Raw genomic sequence first — 13569 nt, 5'->3', positions numbered from 1 at the left:
GATCGCCGTCCTCGCTTCGAACGCCTCCGGTCACGCTCCCCACGTCGCCGATCGTTTTCACCTATGCGTCGACGACCCGTATCTAACGAAGAGGGAAACAAGACGACACAGTTCCCGAGGAAAAACTGCGCAAGTGTCGACATGACGAAGTCCTCATGCTTTACCTGCCAATGTCATTGATGTGTTTGTCGAAGATGTCGCTACAGTCGCCCTTGTCGATACCAGTGAGGTGAGGTGAAATGAACTTTAATTGGTCCTGAAGAACCCCGATCAAACACCCCTCGAAGTTGGGTTTGTCGCGTTTGCTGGCCGCGCTAACGCCGCTACAGGAAGACCGTGGCCCTCCGCCCGTTCGCAGGCCTCCTGAACTGCCGAGAGCTGGACTTAGAGTTCGCCGATTTTAAGGGCCCTCTCCCAGTCCTGCTGTGTGCTGAACTTGGCGCCACGTAACGCCGGGCACTGCCAGAGCATGTGAGCTAGTGTGCAATTATCCTCCCCGCAGCTAGGGCATCCTGGATCTATGCCTTCAGCAAAGTGACTAAACCTGCTACGAGACGGGAACGAACCTGCCTGCAGCATCTGGAGAGCCGACGACTGAAGTCTAGTGAGATTGGAATGCGGGAGGGGGTACCTCCACCTTGACAGCTGATAGTGAGATTTAACTTCGTGAAAGGTGCCAAGTGGATCCCTGGAGCTCTCCTCCAACCCGCCTGCGGACCGCCGCGGTACGTGATTTCTCGCGCACGGTTATGGGCAAGTTCGTTGACGTTGGAAACTGACGGATGGACCCCTAAGCCCATGTGGGCCGCGAACCATGTAATTGTGTGAAAGCCTACCGCACCCCCGAACTGAGGATAGCGGCAGCCTCCCTGGAGACCACCCCCGAGGCGAAGGCCCGGACGGCAGCCCTGGAGTCAATAAATCTCCCAGGACACGAAGGATGTTTCATCACTAGAGCTATTGCTACCTACTCTCCTACGGAGGCAGACACCTTCCCAACGGAAGCTGAGTTGAGTACGCGACCGCGATGATCAACAACCACGGCTGCAATGCTATCGGAGAGGCCATACTGCGCCGCATCAACGAAAGCCACCTTTCCCGGGGATTTAGCTACGAAGTCAAACAGAGACGTGGCCCGTGAATTTCCCCGGCCAACATTGTACTGTGGATGGACGTTACGCGTGAAAGGCTCCATCTCGTAGGTGCCTTTTATTGTCTGTGTTAAAAAGACCTTCTGTTCGCTGCTGCCCGTATGATGGGAGCCCAGCGACTGTAGGAGACGCTGCCCAGCCTTGGTGGAGGAGAGCCACGCGACCTGAACTAGTTTCTGTGCCTTAATCACCTCCGATAGGGTGTTGTGCATGCCCAGGCTCTTGAGCCTGTCCGTACCGGTGCTCATGGGGAGTCCCAGCAACCTTTTGATACTTGTCCGCATTAAAGTGTCGAGTTTATCCTCTTCGCGCTTAGACCAATTTAATGCCGATGCGACGTAATTAATATCTCTCATGAGGAACGCGTGGTAGAGCCGAAGGAAATTGCTTCTCCTTCAGCCCTTCCCTGTGCTTTGAGACCCTGAAAACAGCCTGAGCATGTTCTCCGTCTTGGAGGTGATGGGGGCCAAAACCTGTGAGTTCCTGCCGTTGGACTGAAGAAGCAAGCCGAGCACTCTAATACAGTTGACTCTGGGAATCGACAGCCCGTCCCTTGTGGTTAGCGTAATCTGTACCTAATCAAACGGCGTGGAGGGCCTCCTTCCCGGGCCGAACCGGTCTGTGAAGAAGCAACTCCAATTTGGAGGAGAAGAGTCGAAGCACCGTAGTATCCAGAAAACTTTACGGTGATAGACAGTGCCGACTGGAGCGCTGCCACCATCCCAGCGTCCGAACCTCCCATGCACCAGACAGTTATGTCGGCCGCATATAGGGCGTGGTTAGTATTCGCTACAGCGGAAAGATGCTACGAGAGGCCTTTATTGGCTATATTGAACAGGAGAAGCGAAATGACCGCTCCCTGCGACATGCCCCTCGCACCCAGGGTAAAGGCCTCCAGTTTTAATTCGCCAATCTTTATGGTTGCTGTACGGTCCCGGAGGAAGGCAAAACATAGGCGTGGAACTTTCGTCCCAGCCCCATGCTCTCGACCGCCTCCAGGACGAACTTATGTGAAATTGTATCGAACGCCTTGGTAAGGTGAAGGGCCAATATTCCCCGAATATCTCGGGCTTGTCGGTCGATAATTTGCCTCTTAATCAGGGGCATCACATCACCTGGATGGAGAGACCCGGCCGGAAGCCTACCATGTTATGTGGAAAGAGCTCTTTAACCTCGATATGCCTAGTGACACTTTTATATACCGCATGCTCCATCTCCTTCCCCACGCAAGAGGTAAGGTAGGTGGACGTAGGTTCTCCTTGGCGAGTGGCTTGCCCGGTTTGGGAATGAGTACCACCGAGGTGGTCCTCCAGGCCTCCGTCATGTGGCCTTCTGCCCAGAGGAGATTGACCTCCTCGGTTAACTTAGCAATGGACTTATCATCAAGATTACGCAGCAGCCTGTTCGTGATTCCATCAGGACCTGGGGCTGAGCGACTGTTAAGCTCATGAAGCACCTCTTCGATCTCAAGTTTCGTGAAGGGCGAGTCGATTTCCTCCAGCGGCCCTCCCCGGTAGTCCGGGTAATCCCAGTCCCCGACGGGGCCAACCGAAAGGTATCGCTCCGCCCACTGCTTAAGCACAGTCGCGTCATCGACCCCACCGCGCCTCTGTGCTTGGACCAATCGGTCGACTGCCAACCTCTGATTACCTTTGGAGTTAGTCTCATCGAGCAGCACCTTCAAGAGGTTCCATTTGCCTCCGGTGCGGATCTGCCCGTCTAGTTTTGAGCAAACTTCATTCCACTGCTGCCTATACAGCTCCTGACAATATTCCTCGATTTCTTTATTGAGGAGCGCTGCGCACTTCCGCAGCTTCCTATTGAGCTTCTGCGTGTGCCATATCTCAGCCAGCGACTTTTTATCCTCCAACAGATGCACAAGACGTAAGTTCATTGCATCCACCTGTAAGCCAGTCTGGGCCGTCTTGGTGGCGAGGAGCGCATTCTCCGCTAATCGCGAGAAGAGGTCCTCCAACCTGCCATATTTTGTCTGATCAGCCTTGAGGCGTTTTCTAAGGTCGTCCAAGTCCGTCACCCTGAACTCCCTAGGCGGAGGCGCCCGGGTTTCCTAGGTGACCAAGAGGATAAAGTGATCGCTTCCCAGACTTTCCTGCAGGTTAGCCCACTGTACGCCCGCCGCGTTTTTGGTACATGCAAGATCCAGAGTGGTGTCTCTCGTAATGGAGGTGCCCGTCCTCGATGGGAACTGAGGGTCCGTGACCAGCTCTAAGGAACAGTCCATCATAGCTTGAACCAGGTTTCTCCCCTTAACAGTGGCCTTTGAATATCTCCAGGCCGGGTGCTGTGAATTAAAGTCCCGACAGCTACGAGCGGCGGCTTGCCCGCTAGGGCAACTGCCTTTGCGACCACCAAGGAAAACACCTGCTTGTGATTCCGAGGGGTACTGTAGACTTTCAGTGTGAAGATGCTACACTTAAGCCAATTATTCGGGATTATTTCGACCAGCTGGGCCTCCAAAGTAGGGTTGCCTAGCTGAAGCTTCTGTTCTACAAACGCACATTTCCTCGCAACCAAGATAGCCAGAGCGCGTTGCCCCTCCCCCTAACCGATACAGATCGATAGCCAGGAAAGGCAACCGCCGCGTCAATGGTTTCCTGTAAGGAAATCACATGCGGCCTCAATGCCAATGGGGCAATGTACTGCTACATGGAGGCCTTACGCTTCCTAAACCCCGCGCAGTTCCACTGCCAAATGGCAAACTTATTTACACTGGGAGCCATGATTACTACCACTGTTTTGCCAACTTCTCGGCACGTCCTTATGTACGGGGGCCAGAACCATCGGCGTACCAGGGCTCGCCTGGGGTACCGGTGAGACGGGCGTCACCGGGAGGACCAAAATATTCTCGCAGAGACCAAGCCTGCTTTCGATCACTGCGTCTTTACGTGCTACGAGGTCAACACATTCCGCTTGCCGCACTACCGACTTTTTCAATTCCTTGATTTCTTCAAGGACGGCAGAGTTGGACGCCGCCGCAACCTCTCCTTCCAGACCGATCCTCCCCTTAGCCGGCCGCCACTCCGCTGACGGAGGCTGCGCCGGGGGCTGTGCTGAATTCCTGAGAGCTTCGAACTCGACCCTCATCTGATGAAGCTGAGCTTTCCACTTAGCGTTCTCCTAAATTAGAAAGGCGACCCCACGGTCTTCCTTTTGTTCTGGCAGTGCCGCGTGCGTTACGTGTGCTAGCTGCTGTGCCGGCCTTGGCTTGACTCGATCCGCCCAGGTGGTGGAAGCAGCCTCTTGGATGCGCACCCTGGAGCGGGAGTGACCCCTGGAGCGAGAGCGCCTTCTGGAGCGAGAGCACCTCCTGGAGCAGCTACGGCGCCTCCAAAGAGCTGGCGAGGAGAGCGCATTCTTGCAGGTGGTGCCACACTAGAATCGCATGACGTCAGACCCTCCGGAGCCTGCTGCGTTTTTTGGCGCGCTTTCTACGCCGTCTTCTTTGTCTCAACATGAAGGGGACTTGGTAACGATGCTTGCAGGACTTGTCTGCCGTTAGATGTGCCCCCCCCCCCCCCCGCATAAGGCACATGTCGGCTGGCATTGGGGATCCTCCGCCGCAAGGGTCACTCACACCACACCCGCGGCACACTGTCTTCGTCGGGGTGGGGCAACGTACACCTTAGCATACTCGTACCGCACATCAACACAGTTAGGTACCTTTAGTCCACTGAAGAGAACGACTACCGTAGTCGTTTCCTTGATGCGACATACCTACATGGCTTTAGGGTTACGCTGGTTGACGATCATGGCCGCCAACTGCTGCTCGCAAATGTACACGTCGACACCTCGGACGACGCCTTTGCAGGTATCGGCGGAGGCCGCGGTGTAGGCAGAAACTTGATACTCCGTTGAGCCGAGCCTGATAAGTCGCAGCGCCGCGTAGGCACCCGTATTCTTGGATACTGGGGTAGAGACCAGAATAATATTCTGAGTTAAGTTCGGGCAGATGATATCCTCCTTTGTTTCCTCCGGGGATAGTTTCGCCGCCGTTGCCAGGGCTTGGGGCCCAACGTATCTGGCTAACCTCCGTGATATCCAGGCCTCCCTTGGGTCGGAAAATGACTCGAATACGGCTCCGCGGCAAGCGAGGGAGTCTCGATGCGACCGCAAGGCGCCGGACGACGCCCTGCGCGTGGGCCGTGCGGCGGCCAGCCATGCCATCACTTTGAGTAGAAACACTCTCTTGCTGCCGGGGAGAACATTATTATTGCGATAGCAATTATATGGACACTCCAAAGCGGATTTCTGCTGTCGGCGTCGTCGTCGCCGTCGCCGTGAGGTTCCGTATGGCATCAACGGCGATGAAATCGTCGCCGTGCTCCGGACGCTGTATGTGCGAGTGAAAGGTCGCCAGGGACGCGCACGCTTTCACGGGGAACGAACGCACGTCGGAGAGCAAACGCGTGCTCTGCGCCGTGCTCACTGAAGGGCTGCAGAATTAAGCGTCTCTTTCCGCCTTCACAATCACCATATATAGAGAGCAAACGCGACTTCTTCTATCGCGCGAAAGACCGTGGGGGACGGGAGGGAGGGAGGGCAGGCGACGTTTAGCTGCGGCACCAAATGCGTATTTATATAAAGACGTTGCGAGGCGAGAAGGTGGGTAAGATTTCTGACGCTGCTCGACTAGCGTCCCATTCTGATCTCGTCGAAAACCTCCGAGCCGCCCCCAGAGGCACTGGCAACAGTTACCAACTAAAGCCCCTATATAGGGGCTTTATTACCAACGCCTCGCGCGTTCGGTGCGAACGCGTGCAAAACACCGACGTTGGTTCAGACGGCGCGGGTGGGTGCCCCTCCTCGCCGCCGCTAATCTCAAATCTAGGGTTAGTGGGGGAATCGGTGGGAGAAAATTTCGGTCTCCAAAAATGGTGAAAAATGGGCCTACCAGGTCAAGATAAGGCTCGGTGAAATCCTCTCGACGAGATTTGTCGAATGGTGAAAATCTTGAGGATTGAAGTAAATCTTCCGATCGCAATCATTGGAAGAAGCCGGAGCCAGTGGAGACGCGTCCGTATGCGTCGGCTGCCCTGCGTTCCTCTTTCGTCGTTACCGGTGCCGCTATAGTTATGGATGCCAGGTTTTGCCGCTCGCTTCGCAAAGTGACGACGTCTCTTTCTGGATTGTCGCTTGGAACAGCAAGTGCTCAGCCCATTCCCCCTACTGCTGCTTGTACAGCCCGAGTGACCATACACGACGTTTTATACACGATTCAGTTCATAGTTTGTCAATTGTGCTCCAAACCGTCATTCTCGGATGGGATTTTCTTTCGCGCCAGAATGCTACCATCAATTGCGCTCTGGGTGAGCTTGAACTTTCTCAACTTGGTGACCTGGCCTCGGTCGATGCTCATCCTGCCGCTGAACTTGTGAAAGAAGACACCTTTATTCCCCTGTGCTGTTTAGCGTTCGTACCAGTCTCGTGTAGTACTATATCTGACGGGACGGTCTTATTCTTGCCCTCTCATAACTTTGTTACCCGAAAAGCACTTCCTTTGGCCTTTGCAGCTCTTGACCTCACCGCTGGTTTCAGAACGATGCCCATCTACAATCACCTTTCATCACCGCCATCACGGCTCCGCCACGAATGCTTTGGTTACGTCGAGTCGGTCGATTTACCACGAATTGTCTGCGTCCTCGACGAAGTGCCTTCTACTTCCGTCCATGAACTGAGTGCCCTCTCCGTACCAGACTCAACATGGACAGATGTGTTCAGCCCATTCATCGCCGAAGATCTGAGAAATTCGCAGCGATCTCAACTTCTCCCAATCCTTCAGCACTTCAGCGGTTGTTTCGACGTTGCGCAAACATCTCTTGGACATGCAAAACAGTCGAGAATCACATCGACACCACTGCGACAAAGACCATATCTCTTGTTCGCTACGGAACGTCGCGTCATTGCAGAACCGGTCGATGACATGCTCCGTCGAGGCGTCATTCAACCTTCACAGAGCCCACTGGCCTCTCCCGTGGTACTCGTCACAAAGAAAGACGGTGCCATCCGCTTCTGTGTTGATTTTCGACGGTTGAGCAAGATCACGCTGAAGGACATCTGCCCACTCCCACGCATCGATGATGCTCTGGACTGTTTGCAGGGAGCCGAGTTATTTTCTTCGCTGGATTAGCGGTCAGGCTACTGGCAGGTTCCGATGGCAGAGGCCGATCGTCCGAAAACTGCCTTTGTTACACTAGATGGCTTGTGTGAATTCACCGTCATGCCGTTCGGACTTAACAGCGCACATGCTACGTTCGAAAGAATGATGGATAACGTTCTTCGTGGCCTCAAATGGAAAATCTGTCGTTGCTATCTTGACCACATTGCGGTGTTCGCCCCTGATTTTGCAACGCACCTGCTCCGCCTCCTGCTCACTGCCTTGACCAAAGGCGGGTTGTAGCTTGTACTGAAGAAATGTCGATTTACTGTTCGTGAGCTCACAATTTTAGGCCATGTCGTGTCAAAGGAGGGCATTGGCCCGGATCCCGATAAGCTACGTGCTGTTACTGCGTTCCCAAAACCTACCGCTATCATAGAGCTACGCAGTTTCATCGGCCTCTGTTCTTACTTCCGGCGATTCGTTCGAAACTTTGCGTCAATTACATCGGGGGGAACGCGTGGTTGCCGACGGGAGCGAACGTGCTTCCCATCGACTCCGGCTATTATGCCAATCAACGTAGCGTTAATTTACAGTTACCGCGATATAATTGGTACCAAAATGTGCGCGAAGGTGCAGGGCATCGACCGGTACCAGTTTCGACCAAGCGGTGCGTGATTTTCTCGATTTACGAGGACTCTGGTGCGGTGCGGACTTTTCGCTAAGCCTAACTTAGGCCTACCACGAGTACGTACGCCCACCGTCCGAGACGGACCCGGCTGCTAGGCCTAACCCTGTGACGAGTACGGCCAAGATGGCGTCCGAAATGGAAGTGGTCACGTCGATGGGAGACAACATGGCGTCAGCGCTGAGCATCGGCAGTTTCGGCGGGCGCACGTGCATCGAAGTTCACGGAGAGGACATTAAACCGGAAGAATCGGAAGGCTGGTTGGCCTCTGGCAAGTGCATCAAGCAGATCATGGCCGGCAAGGAAAACGGTCAGACCGCCGCCTTTACTCGCCAGTCTATACCCAAGACCAGGGCCAGCTTTGCGAAGAGAGTTGCAGTTTCGGTAACCAAAGCGGCGAGGATGCCGATAGATATGCCGAAAGAAGACACCAAGGTAATCATGAGACTACGTGGCGGTCTCAACGTAGTGGAAACAGAGGCTTCAATTATCATGTCGGTCGTCAGGACAGCGGCTCGAATAACGAAGGAAGAAGCCAAAGCAGACACCATATGCACAAACGCGCAGCAAAACATCATCGTGGTCAGCACCCCGGACGAGAGGCGCGCCACGCTGTACTCTAAGGTCAAAGCCCTTAACATAGGAAGTAAGCCATACGAAATAAGCACCTACCGCACGGCGCCTGACGGCACGGTCAAGGGAGTCATCCGAGGCATAGCCGTAGACGATACCCCTGATGAGATAGCCGAAAACATCGTGAACCCGTACAACACCCTAGCGGTGGAGGCGCACAGAATCGGCAATACAACCACGGTGATCGTACTCTTCCCAGGACAGAAAGTACCTAACTACTTCAAGTATGGCTCGATATTGGTCAGGTGCGGGCTTTACCGCAAGCACTTTGACGTGTGCAAGCAATGCGGCAGGGTCGGCAATAGAGGAGACGTATGCCCGAACACCAACACCAAAGCGTGCTTCGGCTGCGGAATCGCGAACCCCAGTGAGGGTCACGAACGCGAATGCAAGCCCAAGTGCAGGCAGGGTCGGCCATAGAAGAGACGTATGCCCGAACACCAACACCAAAGTGTGCTTCGGCTGCGGAATTGCGAACCCCAGCGAGGGTCACGAACGCGAATGCAAGCCCAAATGCAAGCTATGCGGGGGACAACACCCAACGGGTTAGAGGGAATGCACAAACAAGTACAAGACGCCGTACGTGGTCAAGAAACGGCAACGGGAACGCAAGATGGAAGCCATGCAGCAACAACCGGACCCGGAAAGCTCTCCGACGCGACGAGCGCCACCTGCCGAAAGACCCCGCGGGGAATCAAAGCAGCGCGACAGCAGCCGCAAAAGGGACGACAGCAAAAGAGGCAGGAGCGCCAGTCGCCGCAGACCGTCGCAGTTGAGGGAGAGAGGCTCCTGGGCCGGCGCGGTCAAGGCAAACATGGCAGAGAAAAGACAACCACCGGCGAATAACGCCGCGAAGGAGATCCAAGAAGCGAACGGGGTGGAGAAAGCCTTCAGAGACGAGAACGAGAAGCTATAGCGGAGAATCGCCGAACAGGACACAACCATCAAGGAAATCAACGAGAAGCTAACGACATTAATTGCGATGAACAACAGCAGCAGCAGCAGCCGACGCCCGCACAACAGAGGAAACAAGAGATGACCGAGGACGAACCAGAGGTCGAGGTGGATCCGCGAGCCTCGATAGCGGCAGGACCAGCTCCCAAGAGGAGAGCCACAGAGGGTGCCAAAGAACGAAAGATAACAGAGAGAATCGAATAACAGGGCGACATACTCGACCATCTTGAGGCGACCAGCAAGTCAACGAGCTCGAGCAAACGGTTCAGCAGATGACCACCAACATTCAGAGCACGATCCAGAACATGATAGCGCAGATGCAAACACTGGCTGCAGGCACACATAAAGGCACAAATGCAAAGTATGGAAGCACAGATCATCGCCAAACTGCAGCAATCATGGCCGGGACAGCACGTACAGCAGTAACCACACCGCCAGTGAGAGACCTCTTGGTCAGGCACTGGAATTGCAACAGCTTTACCGGCAAGAGAGCGGTGCTGCTGCAACACTTGCAGCAACAAACGAGGAAACCAGGCGTAATAATGATACAAGAAACACACAGCGAAGAGACACCGAGACTCCCGGGCTACCAGTCGCACAACAGCCCGCCGAGCGAAAGGGACACGTCCAAGGCCAAGGGCAGAGGGGTCTGCACCTTCGTTAGGAAAGGGATCACCTTCATGGAACACGAACTGATCGGCAGAAGCGCCATCGAACACTGCACGGTGGCAGTAATCACGGGCAAGAAGATATAGGAGAGCACTTTCCTGGTGAACGTCTACAGCAATCCGTCGCACGGACAACAGAAGATTCAAGGCACTACTTACACAAGGCGAGTAGAGTCACGGGGAGCAATACACTCGTAGTGTGCGGAGGCTTTAACGCTCCCAACCAAGACTGGGGCTACCAAAGAACGACGGTCAAGGGAAGAGAGCTGATGCAAGATGTCACCGATGTGGGACTGAACCTAATGACGGATCCGGTCTTTCCCACCAGGATCGGCACATCGGTTACGAGAGACACCACTCCGGACCTTACCTTCGTCAAAACCGACGGAAGAACGAGAGAAGCGGAATGGAGAAACACGGGCCAAGAGCTGGGCAGCGATCACTACATCGTGGAGGTCGTCGTACCGCTCGAAGGCCAAGGCAACACCGGCATAAGGAGGCATCGCATTACGGACTGGGACGCCTTTCGAAATGCCCTACCCGCGGTGCAACTGGACATTACGGACATCGAACAATGGGCGGCTAACGTCGTTGAGACGACGGAAGGAGCCACCAATGAGCTGGAGAAGGACGAACGGATAGACAAGATGGGCAGTCGGCTGGCCCACCTGATAGAAGCGAAGCAGTCCATAAAGGCGAGGTGGCAGAAGCAACGAACTAACCGAAGCCTAAGAAAGAAGATCGCCGAGCTCAACAGGCAGATCGAGGGCCACTGCAAGGTGCTATGCACCCAACAATGGAACGAGGCCTGCAATGAAGCCGACGGACAGTTACACAAGAGCAAGACGTGGAACATACTGCGGCACCTCCTCGACGAAACAAAGACCAAGGGCCACCAACACAACAACCTGGCCAGGATCCTACACAAGGCAATCTGCGAACACGGGGAGGACGAGATCAAGCGGCACTTGGACGCCAAGTACCTACCGACCACCCCCACGGAAAGGCACCCGGATTACCAAGGCAACGAGAACGAGACGCTAGATCGAGACATCGAGACATGGGAACTCAGAGCTGCCCTGCATGATCTCAATGGCAGGTCTGCCGCGGGTCCCGACCGAGTGACCAACCGAGCGCTGAAGAACCTCAACGAAGCGGCCATCGAAACGCTGACGAACTTCTACAAGAAGTGCTGGCAAGATGGAAATCTACCCAAGCAATGGAAAGCAGCCAAGACGATCCTCATCCCCAAGCCTGGCAGGCCACCCAACATAGAGAACCTCAGGCCGATCTCGCTCACTTCGTGCGTGGGAAAGGTCTTCGAGCACGTTCTCATGAACAGGTGGCAGCATTACCTGGAAGAATCGGAGCTCTACCCAAATTCCATCATCGGGTTTCGGAACAAGCTCGGGACGCAAGACGCCATGATCTTACTGAAGAACGAGATCATCGACGATATGACGGGCACCTAGGACAACAGAGCCATACTCGGGCTGGACCTGCAGAGCGCCTTCGATAATGTGAGGCACTCGGCTATCCTGGCCCAAGTATCCAGGCTAAACATGGGCAGGAAGACATACGAGTACATCAAAGACTTCCTGACGAAACGGACCACCGAAATCTGCGCGGGATACCTGCAGCTCGAAGAGAAGAAGCTGGGCAGTGTCGGAACCCCGCAGTGCTCGGTGATCTCCCCGTTACTCTTCAACCTCGTGATGATCGGTGTGGGCAACCGGCTAGAAAGAGCAATGGGAGTCTCGCACACCATCTACGCAGACGACGATACACTATGGGTACCGGGAGGAAGCGACGGACACATCGAGACAACGCTGCAAGAAGCGGTCAACGCCATCGAGGAGCAGCTGGACTGGGTCTGGAGTCGTCTGCTCTCCGGCCAAGTCAGAGCTACTGGTGATGCCACCGAAAGGAGCTGGCAGGAACAGAAAGAATATGGAAGTCAAGTACGAGCGTCCCAAGATGACGATCAAGACGGCGGGACGACAAGTAATACCGGAGGTCGAGAAGATTCGAGTGCTCGGGCTGCTCATCGAGCGAAATCTAGTCAACGGTGAAACGGTGAACAAGCGTGCGGGCAAAGCGGCCGCGGCAATGAGACTCATCAAGAGGGTGTCCAACAGAAGAGCGGAGATGAAGGAGGAGAGCCTGACTAGGCTCGTTCAATCCTTTGCAGTTAGCCACATAACGTACGTCGCCGCCATCCACAACTGGACAAAATAGACGCCACCATACGCAAGGCGTATAAGGCGGCACTCGGTCTCCTCGCGAGCACTATGACCGATAATTCATGGCGTTGGGAGTCCACAACACGCTGGACGAAATAGCCGAGGCACACAAAACAGGGCAACTCGAACCTCTCTCTGAAACTAGAACTGGAAGACAGATACTGCGGGAACTTGGCCTGGAGCTGAGGGAAGGCAAGCAGCAGAACAACGTACCTATACCGGATAGCATCAATAGAAAGCTCAGGGTCTGCCCAATCCCGAAAAACGTGAACCCCGAGCACAACAAGGAGCGGAGGTTGGCGAGGGCCAGGCCTCTCGTTGACCTCCACGCCAGAGAAGAAGGCGCAGTCTACGTGGACGCGGCGGAGTACCGAGGAAGCAGCGACGCATACGCGCCGGTGGTCGTCCGAGCATCGTCGGGTGCAACGAAGACCGCAGCGAGCGTCCGGACTCGAGAAGTGCACGGGGCGGAGGTGGCCATCGCCGTAGCCAGTCTCAGACCTCGCAGGCACTACAGTGCTGCGTGACTCTAGAACGGCAGTGAAGAACTATGCCAAGGGTAGGGTATGTAGTGAGGCCACGCGCATACTGCGCAAGGTCAAAGACATCAGGCGCAAAAGTGCTGCGGTGATCAAGTGGTTTCCGGCCCACATGGGCAGTGACGTGTTGGAACGCGGCAACACGAACCACAATGAGACTGGCCAACGCGGCCGCGCGAGGACTAACCAACCACGCGGCTGCAAACACCGCGGATTTAGAGTGTTGGTCGTGGTACAGTGCCAAGGACAAGATGACGACCTTCAAAAAATAGTGAAATGGTACAGACTGAACAGACAGACTATGCCACCACCTCACCCGGGGCTTACTCGGAAGGAGGCACTGTTATACAGACAATTACAGACGGGTCTCCGCTCACCCCGGTGCTAGCTAAGCGCGTGTGTCCGAGTGCGTACACCAGTGACGTGTGTAGACTGTGTGCGAAGGAGAGAGCTACCGCAGGCTCACATCCTTTGGGACTGTGGCGTAAATCCGAGAGAAGCCAGTGGGAAGACGACGATCCCGCCGCAGCTAGAGGCTGCAACGAGGATCTACGATTAAGAGACACAACTCAAGGCCG

At 55.0% G+C, this 13569-nt stretch overlaps 1 protein-coding gene across 1 annotated transcript; it reads left to right on the top strand.

Moving 5' to 3' along the window:
• Nucleotides 1-10478: 10478 nt before the first annotated feature.
• Nucleotides 10479-11681, top strand: LOC125947694 (uncharacterized). The gene has a single exon (XM_049672928.1). The coding sequence runs from the start codon at nt 10479-10481 to the stop codon at nt 11679-11681; it is 1203 nt and encodes a 400-aa protein (XP_049528885.1).
• Nucleotides 11682-13569: the final 1888 nt, after the last annotated feature.

This window comes from Dermacentor silvarum, chromosome 8 (assembly GCF_013339745.2).
Source record: "Dermacentor silvarum isolate Dsil-2018 chromosome 8, BIME_Dsil_1.4, whole genome shotgun sequence".
Lineage (NCBI taxonomy): Eukaryota > Metazoa > Arthropoda > Arachnida > Ixodida > Ixodidae > Dermacentor > Dermacentor silvarum.
This window is presented reverse-complemented; position numbering and strand designations above follow the sequence as displayed.

Coding starts and splice junctions, on each gene's coding strand:
- LOC125947694 (XM_049672928.1), top strand. CDS start 10,479: ATGCAAGATGTCACCGATGTGGGACTGAACCTAATGACGGATCCGGTC.